The 21,053-nt window shown below is 35.2% G+C and overlaps 2 protein-coding genes across 2 annotated transcripts; one reads left to right on the top strand and one right to left on the bottom strand.

Moving 5' to 3' along the window:
- Nucleotides 1-1,061: 1,061 nt before the first annotated feature.
- Nucleotides 1,062-3,111, bottom strand: LOC116127101 (transcription factor bHLH87). Its single transcript, XM_031412770.1, is given in 11 exon segments — nucleotides 1,062-1,141; nucleotides 1,144-1,221; nucleotides 1,224-1,373; nucleotides 1,376-1,721; nucleotides 1,724-1,785; nucleotides 1,788-1,888; nucleotides 1,942-1,984; nucleotides 1,987-2,013; nucleotides 2,159-2,378; nucleotides 2,473-2,600; nucleotides 2,795-3,111. Coding segments are annotated over 9 exon segments (1,056 nt in total). The 5' UTR covers nucleotides 2,328-2,378; nucleotides 2,473-2,600; nucleotides 2,795-3,111.
- A 5,045-nt stretch (nucleotides 3,112-8,156) lies between these two features.
- LOC116127092 (mediator of RNA polymerase II transcription subunit 6) lies at nucleotides 8,157-13,022 on the top strand. Its single transcript, XM_031412764.1, has 5 exons — nucleotides 8,157-8,458; nucleotides 9,991-10,165; nucleotides 10,565-10,634; nucleotides 12,026-12,135; nucleotides 12,626-13,022. The coding sequence occupies exons 1-5, from the start codon at nucleotides 8,223-8,225 to the stop codon at nucleotides 12,785-12,787; spliced, it is 753 nt and encodes a 250-aa protein (XP_031268624.1). The 5' UTR covers nucleotides 8,157-8,222; the 3' UTR covers nucleotides 12,788-13,022.
- The last annotated feature ends 8,031 nt before the right edge of the window (nucleotides 13,023-21,053 follow it).

Below are 21,053 nucleotides of genomic sequence, written 5' to 3' on the forward strand. Positions count from 1 at the left end.
AAGAAATAGATGTATGGTTTGATCTCATTCACATGAACCGTTCAATAATTTAAAGTCAATATGAGAAGTTTTCTGCACGCAATGCAGATTGATTACATATAGAGTTAGAGACCACCCTTTAAAGCCATCTTGAATGAGCTAGCTAGAAATTAATGTAAAAACAAAAGCCCTGAAGAGAGATCTGGGTTCCTTTCACAACAGAATAATGTCTATATTTAGCAGATAGCCCCCACCCGTCTTTGCTCCAATCATATCATGCTTTACAATCCAACCCAAATGTACCCAATTGCATCACCATTTTATTATATATATATATATAATTAGGTTTAAGAATGTATTGGGTTAGGGAATATATAAGTGTGATTTGATCAAGTAAAACAGGAAGTCACCTGCCAAAAAAGAAGCATAAACATGTGCTAAGCAATGAGATTGGGGAGAGTTTCAAGAGCACGCTTTGGATTGATTTAAGGAGACAGGACCACTGACTAAGGCTCACGGTTCTTAAGAGAATGTCTCTCTCTCTCTCTTTGCATTGGTTAGATAACAAAGAACATTAAAATAACACCCCATAAAGATCTCCAAGAAAGTGATGATCAGCTAAGTACAGTTCATTAATTTAACACAAACTGATTAAAATATAAGCTCACTTTCTATCCCATTGATCTTAATCATAAGTGCTATAATTGCTAAACCTTTCCACTCCATTGAAAATTAGATAAAATTTGACAGAAACAAAAGCTCTTGGGAGGTGGGTTTCATGATGGCGGTAATTGGAAAACTATGATTAGTGAAATAATCATGAACATAATCATAAAGGATCTTGGATATCTTCAGGTTTTTGTACTTGTTTTTAGGCTAAAATGATGGGGGTTTTGCATGTTAATCTTTCATCATGAAGTGAATGATTAAGGAACATGGTTAGAAATCTTTTTTTTTCTTTTTCCTTTTTTTCTTTTTTATGGGCATTTTGGATTAGGGTTCTGAAGAGAGAAAGGGGTTTGCATGGGAAAAGGCTGGTTGAATAATGGTAAAGAAGAGAAAGCAAGGTTTGGAGGTGGACCTTATTCACTACTGACGACTCGGGTTTCTGGCTCAGGTTTTCTAGTCTTTAACTTGTGATCTAAGGAATTTAGATAGTTTCAGCTTCATCAAGCATGGAAGCAGTGTCCATTTTGCTTCCACCAGCTAGCCTTTGAAGAACCCTAATTCTTTCGCTTATTCCCTCCTTCTTTGCCTGGCAGCCACTGTTTGTGGATCAGTTGATATTCTAACATTCTTTCTCTTAGGCTTTTCCACCACTTCCAGGCCTAGGTTCACCGGCCTGAATGCCGCTGCTCGGTATATCATCTCTTTCATGTGAGCAATGGCCTCAGATCAGGCTCCTCTATTGAAGAAGATACTGAAGAACTTGGCTGTTGAAAGTTAATGTTTGATGATACTTGGACGCTTCTCTGATCTCGGTTTCTTCGCTTCGGAGGGTTCTCGGAAATAAGCCTAAATCCACCTTCTGCAAGTGAAGAATGATCAGTACTTTGAAGAAGATAAGTGGAGTATATTAGATCATTTCTTCTCTTTAAAGTTGAATCTGCAGGCTTTTTCTCTTGACATTGGCCATTGGGACATATTGTGATGATCCGAGGAACTTGGAGAGACTGTTTCTTCAATCTCATTGACTGACAATTGAACTCCTTGTTATTTCGCATGGATGAGGCATTGTTCTCGACTCGCCTGATGAAACTGTGCTATTGGTACCAGTTCCATAATTTCTTCTGCAATCAGAGAAATGATGGAGATCCCATCATCTTCAACTGATGTATCAGTGTTGCTATTACTAGCTGAGAGCAAACAACAAGAACTCAAGAGAGCATGTTGTTGAAACACCTGCAGCCTTTCACTTTGCAACCCATTATCAATAATTGTGACTGATCAGCCATGCCAAACCCAATATTAGCCACCAAATTGCTCATTGAAGTTGTGCCATAAGCCTGTTCATAAAAGGAGAAGAACACAATTCTGCCACCTTGTTATAGCTCCTAAGCCTCTACCTTCTTGAAGCTGCAAAAAATTGAGCATATCTATGTACATGAGAAAATCAATATTGTATTGAACCTAACATCATATAGTTGTTGAACAACTGTTTCACTTACTTTTTGAGGACTTGAATTTATAAGCGAAGCTTGAGCTTTCTGAATCACATGAATTGGATGGAAGATATCTTCTGTTTGATCTATCTTGCCACCATAGCCATAACAATTTGAGTTATTAGAAACCATGAAGCTTTCTTCATCTTGTTGGTTGGTCCAGCCATGCCATCCCACACTATCCATGGATAAAAGAATTCCCCCTAAAGAAACAGTAAGATTCTGATTCTTTTATACCTGTAAATCCAGTAACACAAAATATCATCAGAAACATATCGAAGAAAACTAGAACTTAAAAAAAAAAAGGTTAAATCTCAGTCATAGGACTAACCAATATCAGATCCAGAAGAAAGAATATTTTGTTGAAAGAATTGGATCAAAACCTCAGCTTGATATCACCTTCTTTATCAGTCTGGTACTACCACACTAACCAACTTCTTTAATTCTATATCACGAAAACTGTGACCAGAAAGAAAAAAACAAGAACTACTAACGTCAGTTTTGGCAACTAAACTCTTTCCACCAATGTAAAGAGACAACCCAAAACAGAACTCAAGAAAACTGGTACAAAAATCCATGCAATAAAACAACAACACATAGCCACTACAAGAAAGCTATAGAAATATAAGATGGGGAAGTGCTAATTCTCCTACCTTGATCTGAGTAATTTTGAAACAGTAGAGTTTTAGTCGGTTATAGGCATGCTTATATAGATAGGAAGTACAGAAGGGTTGAATTTAAAATTTGTAGAAAGTACTTAAAAGAATGAGGAAATTAGAAAGAGGGTGAATAAAAAAATAATATCAGCAGTTGAAGGGAGATGTAATGGGGTTTGAAAAGATAAGGCTTTTTGATCAGTTTGGTGGAGGGTGTAAGAGTATATTTCTGCAGATGGGGAGCATGAGATTTCAGAGCAGCATTTTTAATCTTAACTAATTAATAAATCAATTATTTATAAACTTAATATATGATATTTTTTTTGTTTTCTCTAAGTGGGGAAAGCTCTGACTCCCCTTTTGGTTGCTCATGCGCACTGTAAAGTTTGAGTTAAAAATTGCAGAGATAATGTGCATCTCTTTTTACTGTACTACTCTCCCCACTCTCTTTCTAAAAGCTTTCCATTAATCATAGTTATAATCATAACTACAATTAGTACTACTGCTTTCACTTTCTGCTACAGGCCATTCTTTTAATTAGTTCCTGGCTATTCATCATACATCTTAATTCAATAATCCAACTTGCACATATGTGTTTTAACTCGAAAATACATAACCAAATTTCTTGCCTTTAAGAATCTGTAAAATTCTGTCTTTTAGTACATTTATGTCGCATCCTCGCGATGTTCACATTTATGATATCATTGCTTACGTGATAAATGTCAATGGTAAACTTGTAGGAAGGGAAAAGGGAAGTGTAAAAATCGATGTATAGGATATGTGTAAAAAGATGAAAACCTGAAAAGGAAGTGTTGCAGGTACATGAATTCATAGGATTATCATTTTGAACATAAAACTAGGTAGTGGGGATGGTAGAACATGAAAGATATTGGCAGGCAAGGAAAGGCAGAGGCAGAGAGGCAGAGAAGATTGCATATAAGGAAGTGATTAGAGAAATGCAGCTAATAGAATTTTGTCACAAATAATTTGAATATTTTGTATGAGTTTATTAAATATTGAGATAGTTGTACTTGTGAGAAGAGAAATAGATAGAAAGAAAGAGAAAGAGAGAGAGGCTTCTGTTCTGGGTTCTGAATCGTACCCACATGCCACCCATGAATACAGCTCAGTGAATGGGTTCCCATAGCATTTGTTGCTTTCTTCATTTTGCCACCCAGCTTTAACATCTCTCTCTTTATCAACTCTCATGTTTTTCTTCACCATCTCTGCAGATCAACCAATATTAATTATATATATTTATTAAACTACATTTTTTTCAATCAAAACTATCATCCAACATATATACAATCTCCCAAAAAAAAAAAAATACCCACTTGAAAGTTAAAACCCTAATTCTTAATCACATCCTAATGTATTTTTACATATATATATATATAACTGAGGTCAATTAAATCCCAGGAGGAGCTATCACACAGTAACTTACCGTCATGGCCCCCCAAGTAAATCATAGATAAAAGTATTATCTTCGCGCCCAATGAGAGAATCGAATCTAAGACTGTGGATTAAACCATTTATAGCTCCTTTGGTTTGTCCTTATCGTTGGGCTATCCATGGGTGGGTCACATCCTAATATTCATAAATCTTGAATTGGTAAAATAACTATAGTTTATAAGTCTTTAATTGTCTCAGCGAGTTATTATAAAAATAATTCGGTGATTTATAATCTCAAGAATTAATGTTACAGGAGGCAAAAGAAAAAAAAAAAAGTAATTTAATATAAATTCTAGGAAAATTAAATTAATGGGATTGTAAATAAAAATATAAACACATATACAGGCTAGTTAAAACAAAAAACTCTACATAAGTTTTTTTTTTTTTTTTTTTTTTAGAGTGGAATGACCAGCCCCCACTGGGCAGTGACTAGGTCCGGCCATGTTTATTACATCTTGTATTGTTAGTGAAAAACAAATTTGTGAAAGTGAAGTGGTAAAACTTAAGGTCAAAGTTATCTTTTAATGAATGATGCCAAATTGAGCCAACTGATTTGGGTGTTTTTTTATTGATAAAATTAGGTGTACTGCCAGAGTCAACAATAATGTGATTGTAATGAAATTACCTGTCCCTCTTTCTGTTAGCATTTCAAAGGCAAAATGGCACCTCATCAAACGGTGGTCTACTGCTTTTCTTTGTCCTTACTCCTTTGCTGATAATGATCTTTCAACTTGCCAATAATTCCAATCTTGACACATCACTTTGATCATTTTTATGGTTGATTTTTTTGAAATGTTATTATTCTCAACAATTAGATTTACTCCTAAAAATTAGTATGAAGAAAAATGTCTATCATTATATACATTCTAACAGTCTATTAAATTAATAAAATGGACAAATATAAATTCAACAAAAAAAAATTGATATAATTAATTTTAAAGTTGAACCTACATATCTACAAAATTATAGTTGTTCAGGTTTTATGGTTGATTTTGAAATGTTATATATCTATCCAGTTAGAACTAACTCCCAAAAGTTAGTTTAATTAAGAAAGAAGTATATATAATATACAAATTAGTGATGTGGGACAAATTAATTTCGTAAACATAATCAATATAATTGACTTTAAAGTTAGACTTCTTGATCTCTCTATAAAACAACGATAATTGTTTAAGTGAAAGTGTAATAATCTACTTTGATATCACACAAACGTGTAATCTAACCTATGTTAAGAGAGATAAAATGGTATTTGAATATATACTTTATAATCCAAATTATTCAAATCTCATCGTGAACAGTGAACATTATCTGACAAAAGAATATTGTCTCACTTCTCAAATATAATGAAATCCTAAAATTGTAGGTTCAACCAGGGTTCGAGTTTGGGGAATTTTTGAATTATCGAATAAATGCATTTTTTTTTTTTTTTTTTGTACTTCTTTTTTTTGTCAGAAGTACAAAATAGTAGAATATAAGTTTTACTATTCAAACAATCATTTAGTAGGTCGGCAATCAATTAATCAAGTGGGCTTAATCAAAACCTTGATGGGCCCCCACATTGGGCCCATGGTTGTAACTTTGTTGCCGCGTGGTCCACCACACAGTGATACACAATGTCAAAATGGCAATTAATGCAATTTGGTACTCCTCCCGCGTTATTTCTGCTAACTTTCTCCTAGCTATCCTATCATAACCGTTAGTGAGCAGTAGGCTGAAACGGCTCGGCTCAGCTCGGCCTAGCAGCTGGCGGCTCTGGTCCCGCGTGGGGTAGGCCTCACTATTCTAGCTCCTTCTATTATTACCTTCTCACACGTGAACGCAACTATCTTGTGCATACGTGGATTCCGGTGATTGGAGGTGAGGTGAGGAGATAGCCGTCTCCATGTGAGGAAATCACAACAGTGTAGAGCTGTAACTGGGACCATCTGATTGATCACCGAATCTCCCTTAAAATTTAACATTATCTTCTGGAGTTTTCATCAACGTCCATATCATACCTGATGTAGATGTGTTGTACCCTATCTCTGTCCTTTTTTTTTTTTTTTTTTCAAATTCTAATTATCTCTTAAAAAAATATTAGAAAGTTTCCTGTATACAAACTTACAGAACGAACTCATTAGTGTTTAGTGAAATGGTCAGATTTGTGATTAATACTCAGAAGGTTTAGCTTCGAGTTATCTTTTAAATATTTATATAAATTAATGATTATAACTTCTCCTTTTTGACACAATTTTGAACTTGGGTTTACTTGATTTTTAATATCGTCTCAAATACTAAACAATACAAATTGTATTGTACAATCATACTGTTAAACTCTTGATATAAACATCAATGATGGTCGGCAAATTGCATATACATAGATAAGAATATGACTGATGTGACCACCACCACCACCGTAGCCGCTCGTCGAGTAAGAATCACCTGCAATGGTGACGGCGACAAGTCACGGTGGATAAAAGGGCGTGAGTTGACAACAAAGTAGATGGTAAAGAATTAGATGTGCATACATGAACAAGAAGGTTTGTCTTTGTCACATTCAATGGCCCGAAGGTGAAGAAGAACCCAAAAGGGCCAAAAGCCCATGGACGTGTGGGGGCCCAATTATCTCTTGGCAAAGGAGAAGTCATTTTCTAGAACTGGCAGTTGTAGAAGTAATCCTAGAATAACCCAAGCTGGATTGAATGGTGGGTGAGGATGCTGATCTTGACGTGCATATCCAGAAGACATTTTTGTTGCCCTACATATCCAGATTTTGATGCTACAACTTTCCAATAATTTTCTGACACAGTCTTTGTTTTCAAGTCTTGAAGGTGATTTCCACACTTGTCTTCCTCTTTTGGGTAAATTTGGGGTGTGATTTTGATGTTTGTAAGGTTTAAAATTCAAGATGTTTGAATTACCGATCTCATCCTACTAAGAAAATTAGTAAAAATAGAGGTGAGATCGATAGGTAACAAAAGATTATATGTAACATCCTCCAACCACATCCTTTAATAGGATACAAAAAATTACGATCATCACGTATTGTCTTTACTCACTTCATTCAATAGGATTTAAATTTATCTCTTACCCATCTCAAAACTCAAAACATATTCAGTTTAACTTAAATCGATGATATTTACCATGGAAATGAGTGAAGTGACCCTATCAGATAAAAACAATACATAATTATTGTAATTCTTCAAACTCACACTGGAAACTGTGTAAAGACACTATGTCTCTTATCCATCTTACTCAAAGTGTGTCTCCCTTGACTCGAACTTAGAATATCATCCATAAATTTGTCATGTAATCGTTCATCATATAAATCAGTTTTTAATTAGAAAGAAGAAGAATAAGAAAAACAAAAAAAAGCTAAGAAAGTATGCAAGATTTGAAATATATGTTAGTCATGATCTTCCCATATTTTCCAGCTGAACTATTTTGCTTCCCTCAACAGTACTTTTCCTTTGATTGAGATATAGCTAGAGCCTAGAGACTTGCATTTTTATTAGTTTTCTAAGAATATTAATTTGAATAATGATCGATAATCAAATAAATTAGTCTTATGTATTGAAGATATTGTGCTAATCATTTATAGAGATTAATTAAGATACGCACAAATTTATCCAAATATTCTATTTAAAAAAAGATATATATTATTAGATTAAACTTTCTTGAGTGTGTTGAAATTCTATAAGGCATCTTAAATATGTTTTTAATTATGGAGCAAACATTATATTCTAAGTTTTTATAAGGTTTATTTTTCTCTTTTGATTTTAATATTTGAATATTTTTCAAAAAATAAATACATGTTTATTTCTCAAAAACGTAATCGTTTTCTTTAGAAAATGAACTTTAATAACATATAATTGAAAAAAAAAAATTGAATTTAATACTTAAAACTTAATATTTAGATTAAATAAAGCCTTTCTTAATACTAGAAAGCCCCGCGACTCAAAACGCACAGCATCATTTGAAACACTTGAACAACATGGCCACGCCACCGCCCGGAGCGATCTTCGAGGGGGCGCCACCGGTGGCGCCACAACCTCCGGGCACGGACATGACGGGGATCTGCTTTAGGGACCAACTGTGGTTGAACTCGTACCCACTTGATCGCAACATGGTCTTTGATTACTTCGCTTTGTCGCCGTTTTACGATTGGACTTGCAACAACGAGCAGCTCAGAATGCGCTCCATTCACCCGCTTGATATTTCTCAGCTCTCGTAAGTTCTTTGCAGTTGAGAACCCACTTGGGGTTTTTGCTTGTTTTGTGTTTTAGTTGGTCAAGTTGAGAGCTTTGTGCTAGTGTTGTGTATTGTGTGTTGGTTTAGTTTTTGTTGAATTGAGACTTGTTGAAGTTTTATTAGATGAAATGATGAATTGGGTTGGAGGAAAGTTTGGGTTTTGGTGATTATTTTGTTTTAAAGCTGAGATTTTTTGAGTTTACTTGAGTCGAGTGTAAAAGAACATTTCATTTTTTTAATGTATATGTTTATTTTGTAAATTGATATAATGAATGTGCGTTTAGTTTTGGTTAAATTGGGAAATTTTAGCTCGATTAGATGAATTGGGTTGAAGGAAATTATCATTTTTCCCCCTTTTTGTTCTATATTGTTTTAGCTTGTTCTAAGTTAGTAATGCTTTGCATTAAGTTAAATTTTGACTTTTGAGCCAGGTTGGGTAGATTGGACTCTCTTTGTCTTTTGGGGTCTAAGTGAGAGTGACAATTCCTGATATTAAAAGGTTAAAAGTTAATTTCTGGAAAATTAATTGGTTAGTGTACAAGCATAGTTTGTAATTTTCTTAACATCTTGTGAGCAATCTTAGTTTTATAGTTAAAAAGCGTTTGAATTTCGATTATTGGCAATTTGTAGGAGCATATGGGAAGAAAGTTAACTTTTTCAATCATACATCTTCTTTGGTTGCTGAGAAAGGTAACAAAGAAATAAATTTTGGACTCGCAACAATGAGACATTTTATTTTGAAACCAGATTAAAAGATGTATGTAATGACTAGAAAGGGGAGAGACTTGGAATTTTCTCATTTCCTCATGAACTGGCTGAATGCCCACAAGTTTATGAATTAGATAAAAACTTCCCTGAGACTACATTTTGCGAACTATAGTTGAACCCTGGTTCCCAAAATATTTTTTCACTCAAATTATCTTTGTATACTATCAACTGGCTATGTAAGACTTATCATCAGCCAATACATATCGCATCATGTAGAGTTCCAAATTTCAATTTGTAATCCTTGATGTTCATTGAATGGATGAGGATATATTATGATACTTGTGCTTTGATTATAAAAGAAAATATGTTCTGAGACAAAATTTATGGTTTAAGTTTCCACAAATATGAACACCCAAGAAGTAGAATGATCTTTGTGACATATCAACCAATGGAAGCAACGACATCAGTATTCATAGATTTTGATTCATGAGCGATTCTAAGCACATGATCATTTCATTAATTTTTCCTTTCGTAATTAATATCTAGCTATTTACACAAGCTCATATATGTCACATGTCAAAACTAAGGCTGTTGATAAGAGTACTTATATTTGACGGATTGATGGTCAAATCACTTGGTATACTTTCTCATGTTTCTTTTTTCCTTGATAAATACATGCTTTTCATGTTTCTACTGAAGATATTGCATTTCCTGGACATAAAGAGCTGACAGAAATCATGTTTCCTGCTTGAGATGGTTGGGTTAAAATACTAAAAAGGGCATCATATGTTTTTGTTCTACAGGAAAATGACAGGCATGGAATACATCCTGAACGACGTTATGGAGCCCCACCTCTTTGTTATTCGTAAGCAAAAGAGAGATAGTCCTGAGAAAGTCACCCCGATGCTTACTTATTATATATTGGATGGTTCAATATACCAATCACCACAGCTTTGCAATGTCTTCGCAGCTAGAATTGTGAGTACTGCTTATGTTCTTCCTGTAATTGTTTTACACATGCACAACAAAGTTTTTGATGAAGAAATAAGTTTAACCTTGTGCCAGAATTATATTGTAATGGACTGCTTAATTGATAAAGAAGACTGAATAAGAAAGTTAATAGAATGGAAGAATGATTCTGTATAGAAGATGTGGTTTGATGTTACTTCTTTAATCGAAAAAGTGGAGACCGTTTGCTGTACATGCTGAAACATATGATAGAGCAATATGTTAATGCATAGATAGTACCAATGGGACAATCAAACCACCAAAAGGCGTGAATAGATTTTGCCAAAAGGATTGTATGATGTCTGTGTTTCATCTATGGATCATAAGCTTTATGACTTTGTCTGATCTTATTGTATATCCATGTGACAGGGAAGGGCTCTCTATTATATAGAGAAGGCTTTTACTACTGCTGCCTCAAAGTTGGAGAAGATTGGATATGGTATCAAAGTGTTACTTGCCTTTGCTCCATTTCTCTTATATCATCAATAAAATGCTGATTTTCATTAATGATTCAATTTGTTGAGAAATAAGGGTATATCTTGTTTGTTTGTATTATGGCAGTAGAGCAGAGGTTTTTAGTTCTTTTGTCTTTTGATTGGTTTCTCAACTCTTTGTGCGCATATATTGTTTCTTTTGACTTTTGTTCCATGTGAACAAATGTTTGATCATATTCAATGAAGAAAGGCTACTTTTGATTTTGTAAGGATGATATCTTGAACTAATTTCCCAAGTTCTTTTAAAATCAATCATGGATGTGATATTCGCATGTTTGCAGTAGTTGGTCTGTGGCTACTACTGGTTCCTGTTAGTTGATTTGCATGACTTTTGATGCCGTTTAGCTTCAAGAAATTATCTAATGGGGCTTCTAAATTCCATGGGAAATTGAACTAAATCTCTGAATCTTCAGTGTTATTCAAATTGATTTTTCTGTTCGTGAAGGTATTTAAATATTTCTATTTGTGTTCCTTTAACACATTGTTCAATACTAGGATTCATATATTTGTAAACAATCTCACTTGTTGGTCTTGATTCTTGATTATAGCTCCTCCAAGTGTCTGATCCAATTTAAACGCCTCATGAAGCACAAGGGATTTATTTAATGACATCTATGTGCCTGAAAAGCAATTGAACTCTAGGAGGCACCGTGATAAGGCTGAATACAAATTGCACTTATAATTTAAGTTGTGTGAAATTAGGATAGCTATAAGCCAAATTTCATCTAAACTCCATGACTATTTGCTTTTGGTCATTTTAAAGCAGTTTATGGGCATCGTGTCTTATGAGACATCAATCCCATGTTTTTTTTTTTTTTTTTTTAATAATTATGCTGTTTAAAGCTGCTCTTATATTGCATCTATTTCTTAAATGCATTGGATGTTACTGCACGGTGATCTTATGTAATAATCAAGATTGGTTCAATGCATGTGAAATTTTCTTTGTTTGTTTATTTAACACAATATAATTCTTTTATATGATCTGATTGACTATTTGACCTGAACTTTTGTGTGATGCCATCATAACGCTTTTCAACTCTGATAGGAACCCACTCTAATAACTCAATAATTTGGGTTGGGCCATGGGTCTTTTATGGGCTTGGGTAGAACTCTCCTTGGAAAACCGGCTTGCCAAGGGAGGGTGCCCAAGCCTTTATAACCCACATGCACACCCTTTTCCCTTTCAATGTGGGATCCCAACAAACTCATTCAGAGGTTCCTTGCGAGTGTATTTAGTAGAACTTCTGTTAGACATCAGTAAATAATCTTGAATGACATTCAGTTTATCCCTGGCTTTCTTTCTCTGATCATGTAATTCTTACTTCATTCATTGCAGTTGATAATGAAAATGAGGGTGCATCTTTGGACTCCAAGGCTGGTAAAGAGACGATTGACTTTAAAGAAGTCAAGCGAGTAGATCATATTCTTGCCAACTTACAGCGAAAGGTAACTTTGAATTGTGAACAATCTCTCATGTCTCTTTAGAAAGAAGAGCTTCTATAACATGATCATCACATGAATTTTATAGATTCCGGCATCAAAATTTTGTTAGAAACAGTGTTTGTTTTCATGGATGACGTATGATTTTGATTCCATTTCATTACTATTCTAAATTTGAGATACTTGTAAATGCAATATGCAGGCAATACTTTTGGGTACAGATCATTATTCTTCTTTCTTTTTGCTGTATGGTAGAAATCACTACTTACAGTAGTAAATAGGAATGCCACAATATTTTGTAATGGATTTTGTTATGCTCACACTTTCCGTCTTGCTTGACAAACAATCAATTTATTATGAGAGCTTTCGTTTGAAATAAGAACACAGATGGTAAGGTTACATGTTGATTGCAGTGATGAAACTGGTAGATTCCCTTATGTTTTTTAAGATTATTTGCGCCACAAAAGTTCATAACTAAAATATTCTGTTTTCGCAGTTACAACCAGCGCCTCCACCTCCACCATTCCCTGATGGTTATGCTCCACCTGCAACGGCAGAAGCCGAGAAGGGTCCTGAAACCCAGCAAACAGGAGAAACACAACTTCCTGCTGTTGATCCCATCATTGATCAAGGTCCAGCTAAAAGAATGAAATTTTGAGGTAAAGCAGCCTTTCCTTCATTTTAGTGGAGTATTCGGAAACATGTACAATCTTACAGTCAATAACATAACGAGAAAGTTTCACTTAACACTCAGCTAATCTCCATTTTTCCTTGTAACTCTATGACGATTCTGTTAATTTTCTCTCAGTATATGTAAAAATATATCCATTAATCCGCCACTAGAATGTAATTTATTTCTGTGCAAGAATATGCGTTTAAAATATGATAATTAGTAACTTTCTTGACGTTTCGATTAGATGAAAATGTGTTTAATAACATATGAGAAATTTCAGATGCATATCCATTTCCATCAGCTTGATATGCATTCATCTAATTGCCATTTTTAGACTGTCCGATCGCATGCCATCATGTGTGATTATGGCAAGGCACTAGGAATAACTTGATGCAACAACTATTAGGAGAATGTTAAAGGCGTTTGATTGATTATGTGATTGCCACTTCCAAAGGACTCTTGAAACACGTAACTTGAACGCTCTGCATCTTACTGAGAAGAGTTTGGTAATTGGCAGGTGCTGAATTGCTTTGTCTACTTGGAAATTCTGGTAATTGGCACGTTTTACAAATGAAATATCTGATGCACCTCCGTTTTGGTTCTTAATTCATGCCGGAAAAATCTGGAAGAATATTTCTTTCAATGTCTTCGATGTTGATTATGTTAACAATATGGTAACCTTACCAAATAAAATCCGATAACATATATATAATTTCAGGAAGAGTAAATGATATATTTCCAAGTTGATATCCTCGATTGTATTTATTGTAGATTTTTACCCTTAAATTAATACGGTAATACTGTTAGTTATTGTTGGAGGTGGTCGGAAACGGTGAGTGATGTCGGCAAGTGAAGGTATGAGTTTTGTAGAAGAGATTGTAGAGAGTCTAACGGTGGTCTCGGAAGTGATTTTAGACTTTGGAATTGGCCGAAAAAAGTCAAAAACCGCGGCTCTGACATTGTTAATGTGAGCCATTTTTTTTTGCTAACATGAATCCATCTTTTGCTAAATAAAGTACTAATGCATTTTAGTGTTTTAATGTGCGCTAGGTTTAGGGGTGCATACGAGCCCAGTAGTGGTTGACTCGAGCTCAGCTTGGATATATTGGTAGGAGGCTTGAGCTCGACGAGCTCGAGCTCGGCTCGTTTAAGAAAACGAATGGCTTGAGCTCGGCTCGGCTCAGTTATTTATTACACGAGTCGAGCTGTATTCGAGCCAATATATAAAAAATAAATAAATAAAAATTCAGCATGCAGTATCCCTTCTGCCTTCTGATCAGATTAAATTGAATCCACCAAAATCGCATGATTCAAAGCTGAAAAGCAAAAAAAATTCAACTTCAATTGAATCAACTTCACCTAAATCTCAGAATTCAAACATGAGAAAATGAAACCTTCATCCAAAAATCAACATTCAAAGTAAAAAATAAGCTCTAAATTCAACAAACATTCATCTAAATAACATCCAAAGCAAAACACAAACTATAAATTTAACGATCCTTAATCCAAAAACAACATTCAAAGCAAAGCACAAAATAAAAGCAAATATTAGACGTATGGAATTCAGTCCACGGGAAACAAAAGCATCCTATTTCTTCAGCCGAATCATATCAACAACAAGACCAACAACTTCTCTTCTCTTGCATCCACTTGACCCATGAAGCTTCTCTTTTCTTGCACCAACAACAAAACCAGCAGCCAAAGAATGGGAAGGATATCCAGTAACTCTGGTGGACCCTCTCAGCGAATTCGATTGATAAAGATGCCATGAAGATCTTTCAGCAGGCCCATCTACAAAATCAAAGGAGCAAATAATGATAATGAGCTTCCATCTGAAAGGACTAATTTAGCTGATGCAATCCATATTAAATGCAAGATAATCCAACAACAATGAAGAAGGATCACTATTTAACTATCTAATGGCTATTTGAGAAAAAAACTTTTAAATCAATGCTAACTAGTTTCAAGCTTCCTCACTAAAAAAAAAAAAAAAATACAGTTAGCGACTCTGATGCACAAATACCATCCATGCTAACATCCCATTGTTTTCCAATTCGCTTGATAACAACAAAAACACATGCATGTGATGCAAAGACTTTACATATATCGGCCATATCAAAAGTGGTGAGTCCAGCATTTGCATAATGAAGCATATAATCAACTGCATTGTCTGTATCAATTCTACCCCATCCGCCACTTGTCTGCCGCATCCCATTCACAACCTTACATATATCTAAGATATCTTTCCCACTCTTTGGCTGCTGGTTTTGTTGCATCCACCTGACCCAGTGAATACAATTTTTGACTTTCCCCAGTTTGGCAGCAGCAAACCAAGCAATGGGAAGATGGAATGGACCCATATTAAAACTTTAATGCTGGTTGAGATTCCTTTAAGTTTTTACATCACTTTAAGCAGCAAACTTATTTTCACAAAAAACATTCTCGGTATTCTTTGAAGACTAAACAAATCTGATGTAAAAATAAAGTACACCACTTCATCCAATCATCTATAGAAGCTCCTAAGAGCTGACATTCACAATAAAAAGAATAATAATTAATTGTAGCAAAACTAATCAAAATGATCTCTCCTGCATCAGTTTTCTTTCTTTCTTTTTTTCTTTTCAATCCATCTCTTCACTCACCAGACTCCAACAATTGCATGCAACCAATATTAACTAGAGCTAAAAATAGGATAATGAGACAGCAGCTAAATGTAAACAATTTAAACAAGACAGCTAGATAGGGCCCAGGGGCAGCCAAATATGTAAATCAATTAGACAAAAACCAAATAACTTGAGAAGTATAACATTTACTGTCACTAACTTGTCACAATTCCACCAAAACTTCATAGGACTGAAACTGCTTATTTGTCTTCTCTTTCTAAACAACAAAGAAGAAAACCAATTGTTTTAGTTTGAATAATGCTAATAAAGGACCAAATAATGCCATAATTTTAATAACTTGAACTATGAAAGTATGAAACTTACTTTGTAACTTTTCTTGACTCCATAGAGATTGTGACACTAATCACCATCACAGAGTAGCAATTGCACCGTATTGGGAGACAACGATGATTGATAAGTATCAATAACTCAACTCCCAGCATTGAAAGTTGCCTCCGAAGCAACCGTGGCGATTGGAATGACAAGTATTTCACGAGCCATCGTAGATAGAATGCGATAGTTCATTTGATTTACTTTCCACCACTGTAACGCATCAAATGAGGTATCATCCTCATCCCATAACAAACAGTTCTCTCTAGATAACGATCTAACTCAGATTTCTCATGTTGCACCGTTTGAGTTGTCCTAACAAACTGATAGAACCATGAACTAGTACGTTTAGGGCGTTGTACATTGTCTTGCTGAACTTTACCGATTTCTACAGGTGGTTCACTGTTGGAAGATTGACTTTCCGCTACATATTCCTCATAAATCTCATACAAGGCATCTTGCACTTCATCAATTTTGTCTTGTGCTTCTTCATCAGGATACATTTGTGGGTAGGAAAATTGCAGCATCCTCATTTTCATCCTCGGATCCAATACAGTTGCAATTTCCATTATGAAATTGCATTCCCCCCAAAACTTATCAAACTTTTCTTTCATCTTTCCCACCATTGATCGAATGAAATCATCATCATCAGAACACTTTTCATCTAGCAACTCTTTTATGTCTACAATTTCTTGCAAAAATAAGTTAGAAGTGGGGTACTCACTCCCCGATATGACATTAGTTTTCGAGTTGAAGGCTTCCAAAATCTCACACACTTTCTCAAGTTTTTCCCAATCTTCATCTATTGGGGCACAAGTAAAGTTATTATCCAATTGAACTAACATTGGAAACATATCTCTGTATTGAATTGCAAATGCCAACATCTTATAAGTAGAATTCCACTTCGTTTTGCAATCGACTATGAGTTTCCGCTTGGGCAACTGCAACATCTGAACAATCTCTAAAAACATAATTACTCTGCTCTCTGATTGTTTGACATACAAAATACAGTCACATATGTCTTAAATGATGGGCTTAATTTGGGAAAGCCCATCCTGAACCATAAGATTCAATATGTGTGCCGCGCACCGCACATGAAACAACCTCCCACCACACATTAGCTTCTTGTTTCTTCCTAAATTCTCACTCAAAATCTTGATTGCCGCGTCATTACTTGAAGCATTGTCAACGGAGATACTGAACAGGTTCTCAATTCCCTATTCAATTAGACACTTATGAATAGCAGCAATCTCAACACCAGGTCAAGGAGCCGGTATATGAACAAAATTGAGCACACGTTTCTGCAACTTCCAATCATTATAAATAAAATATCTGGTGAGAACCATGTACTCAAGCTTCTGATTAGAAGAATTCTATAGATCAGTTGTCAAACTAATCTTGTTAATACTCTTAAGCAAATTAACCAACTTCTTCTTTTGTATCTCATGCATAGTCACACAATGTTGTTTCAAAGCAGTATGTGTTATCTTTTCCCATTGTGGCTTACCACATCTTTGCATCATGTTAAAACCCTCCTCCTCCACAAATGTAAATGGATGCTCGTGCATGAGCACCCAGTTAGCAGCTAGTTCTCACATCTTGCTCATATTAAACTTGGCATCTGAAAATACAAGTGTAGATTGCATTGAGATTTCATCTGTTAAACTAGCTGGCCGAAAAAACAACTGTGTTTGCCTTTGACTACCTATTCGCTTCAAACATGATTTCAAATGTCTTGCAAATTGAGTTATGCTCTTAGTCTCTGTTATTGCGAGCTTTGTCTTACAATGAATACACTCTCCCTTTATAGAACCGTCCGGTAGAACTACCTCTTTAAATTCATTCCAAACCACTGATGTCTTTGGTCTCTTTTTCCTCTGAAAATGATTAACTTGCTCCTCGTCAGTACGAGGGGTAGAAGCATCAACACCATCACGGGGTGTGGCTGTGGGTGTGGCATCATCATCAAACTAGGTTTCAAAGATATCTTCTACTGGTTGCATTCGTGAAGTGGAAGGGTGTGTTCGATTGGGGGTGAATGATAGATGCTCCATTGGAATAAACAAATCCCTCTGCAAAAAGAATATAAAGTCAGAAACATTAAGACAAAAACCATTCTAGCAAACTACAGAACTATAGATGACTGAAACCACAGGTGTCCTAATTTTGTACACACACCATATGATTAACTGAAACCAAAAAAAAATTAGCTGAAACTAAGCAACATAAGATAAATATAAAGGAACAAATTTAGTATCAGAGGATACAAGAAGAAAATACAATTAGACAACAAAACTAAACTGACATATATGTAACTAGGGGTGCAGTTGAACCAAGTCGCTTGTGAGCTACTTGAGATCGACTTGTGACGAACTCAGGCAAACCATAAATCGAAATACATTGACAACCAATCATTTCAAGGAGTTTATATATATTAATCCGAAGGGAAAAGTTTCAAACAAAATTCATTCGATTTTAAGAGGTGTTTGATGAATTTAAAAATCACATGTAAAATCCAAATGCATACAGTTCATAGTTCAATATCTATATTTCATAATTAAGCAGCACTGCCATAAATAAACAACCGAAGTAAAACAGTGAGAAACATAGGACAACTAAATAAATCATAAAAATGGATTAGAGGAGAGAAGTTACATAAGGGAAGCAACGAACACCAAGGCTCTTGGGAGGAGGTGTAATTTCGATGACTTTATAAGGGTGAATGTTATGATCTCTACTTCTCTCTTTCCTTCTGCAAATCACATGAACTGCTTGTGTCTGCTAATCAATAAATAATGAAACAAACATCCAACATCATTCACAATAATAACTAACCATTAATCATTTCATGGTAACAGAAGTTTTCTACCTTTTGATACGTGTGACACCTTGAGGCTGTAACTCAGACAAAGTAATAGAATAATTAACATGATTGAGAGGCAACAAAAACACAAATTTATGTTTACATAACCACCTTACTCTGTAAAAAATTAGAATAGATATCTTTTGTCCTCAGGCTGATGTGGTTTAGAAGTGAAGAAGGGAAAACGACGGTGGTTGATGTTGCGGTGTGAAGAAGTGAAGATAATGGTGGTGGAGGCGGAGGAGAGATAAGGTTGAAGGGAAAATGTCTCTGTTTTAGGGATTTTACAACGTGCAGGTGAAATAAATTTAAAGGGTAAATGAAGGCTAGTCGCTGGACAATAGTAGCTAAATGAAGGCTAGACAACGGTGGCGTCTCAGATCTTGCAGTGTGATTTGGCGGAGGTGAAATATGGTTGAAGGGAAAATGTCTACGTTTTAGGGATTTTAGGGATTTTACGATTGAATGTCTTTGCTTCAGATTTTAAGGCAAATTTGAATAGGCGAGCTAAAACAAATCGATTGATCTCACGAGCTCTCCTACTCGAATGACGTCTCGAGTTTCTTAGAAGTTCGTGAGCAGTTCGAATCGAGTCTGAAAAGCTCGTGTGGTGACGTGGCTCCTGATTTGCCACGGTTGAAGTCAGCATAAGTGTTCAAGTCAAACTTCCATTATGCGACGTCGTTTTTGGCCAACCTAAAGACTTATCTAATTAGGTCTTCTCATTTTCACGCAGCCCCCTTTCTCTCACATTTCTGTTTGGCTCGACAACCTGTTTGGCAGGACAGCTCCTCACCTTGAAGAAAGTTCTAGAATTGATCCAGCAAGCTTTCAGTTATGGAGAATCAAGGACAGATGGCTGATGATCTAGGAGTAAAGCATGCGTATTTAACACATGCTTGTCCAGAGAGAAAGGGCAGAGTTTTGGGCAGAGCTAGTTAGGGTTTTCTCTAATCGGTGTGTTCTTTCCTTGTTTGATGATTTACCTTATGTTCTGATGAAAACTTTATCACTGTACATTCTTGATTGATAATAAAATCCCTAATGTGAGCCTTGGAGAGCGGATGTAGGCTGTAAAGCCGAACCACTATAATCTTGCTGTGTCTTGTTCTCTACTTGTCTCTATTTTATCTGTCATGAGTTTGATTGTTGATCTGTTACTAAGTTTTCATCACTGAATCAGTTATTCATTAACCCTAGAATCCTAATAGCTCGACATTTTTCATGAGCTTGAAGATGAGCTCGAACTCATGAACTACTTGATTTTCAACGAGTCGAGCTTGAGTTCGTCACGAGTCGATCCCAAGTAGCTCACGAGCTACTCAGTTCGACTGTACCCCAATCACGTTACAATATAAATGCAATTAGGAATATCAACTTGAAATTACGTTTGTTACTTCAAAAATAAAAATCTTGAATAAATGCAATTAAGAGTATCAACTTAAAATTATGTTAAACCAGGATGGGAATACGTCCTTTACTCTTTCATAAACCTCACAAATCAAATATGTGGATTGAGTCCATTGTTTTTCTATTTATTATTTTAACATCTAAAATTTATAGATAAATATTTTTTTCTTATTTCAGAAGACTCACAAACTTCGGGATTAAGGCCATTTGATTCTGTATTTTAATAAATAAGTTGGATTTGATTGGTTAGCTTGATTTAATCCGTCTTAAATTGGGGCAACACTTGCGTACCTACTTTAATTAACCACGTGTTATGAATGCTAAAATTAACTCAAACGCAATCTTAGTTTCCAAAACTAGTTAAAACTAAGCTCAAACGCCACGGCATCCTCGTACCACGCGCCACCACAGTCCGTTCCCAAAACCCCACCTTCAAAACCTCCACAATCTCACCCCAACACCCCCACCTGCGCGTGGACCTTGTCCCCATCGTACTTTCAAGTAAGAAAAGTAAAAACAATCACTTTGGTCCTCAAAGACAGAACCTCATTATCGGAATTTGCGTTAAAAGATTGGCCATAATTTTAACATAATTAACATGTGGTTAATTTTAACTCCCAGGTTTTACTCAGACTCAGTCGCTTCTGTCTATTTCCTTTAATCCTTGTACTGAACAACCAATTGGGTGTCGACACGTCGGATCATAATCCGCTAATGTCGTTCCTTAATGAAAGTATTGTACATGCAAGTACTGTAGAGGATAAAGAGAAGAGAAAGTTTCTTCAGACTCAGCTGTGTGATTCTATCCACTTAATTGGGTCCTACATTGCCCACACCTCTTTGTTAGCTCTTGTTTTGTTTTTTTATTATTATTATTATTTTATTATTTTATTTTTTTTGGGTTCTTTTATTATCTTTTTGATGTCGTGGAATTCCAAAGCAACCCTCTTGTAGCTAGTAGAATCTAATCTTTTTATATGAGCCA

This window comes from Pistacia vera, unplaced genomic scaffold (assembly GCF_008641045.1).
Source record: "Pistacia vera cultivar Batoury unplaced genomic scaffold, PisVer_v2 Contig189, whole genome shotgun sequence".
Classification (NCBI taxonomy): domain Eukaryota; kingdom Viridiplantae; phylum Streptophyta; class Magnoliopsida; order Sapindales; family Anacardiaceae; genus Pistacia; species Pistacia vera.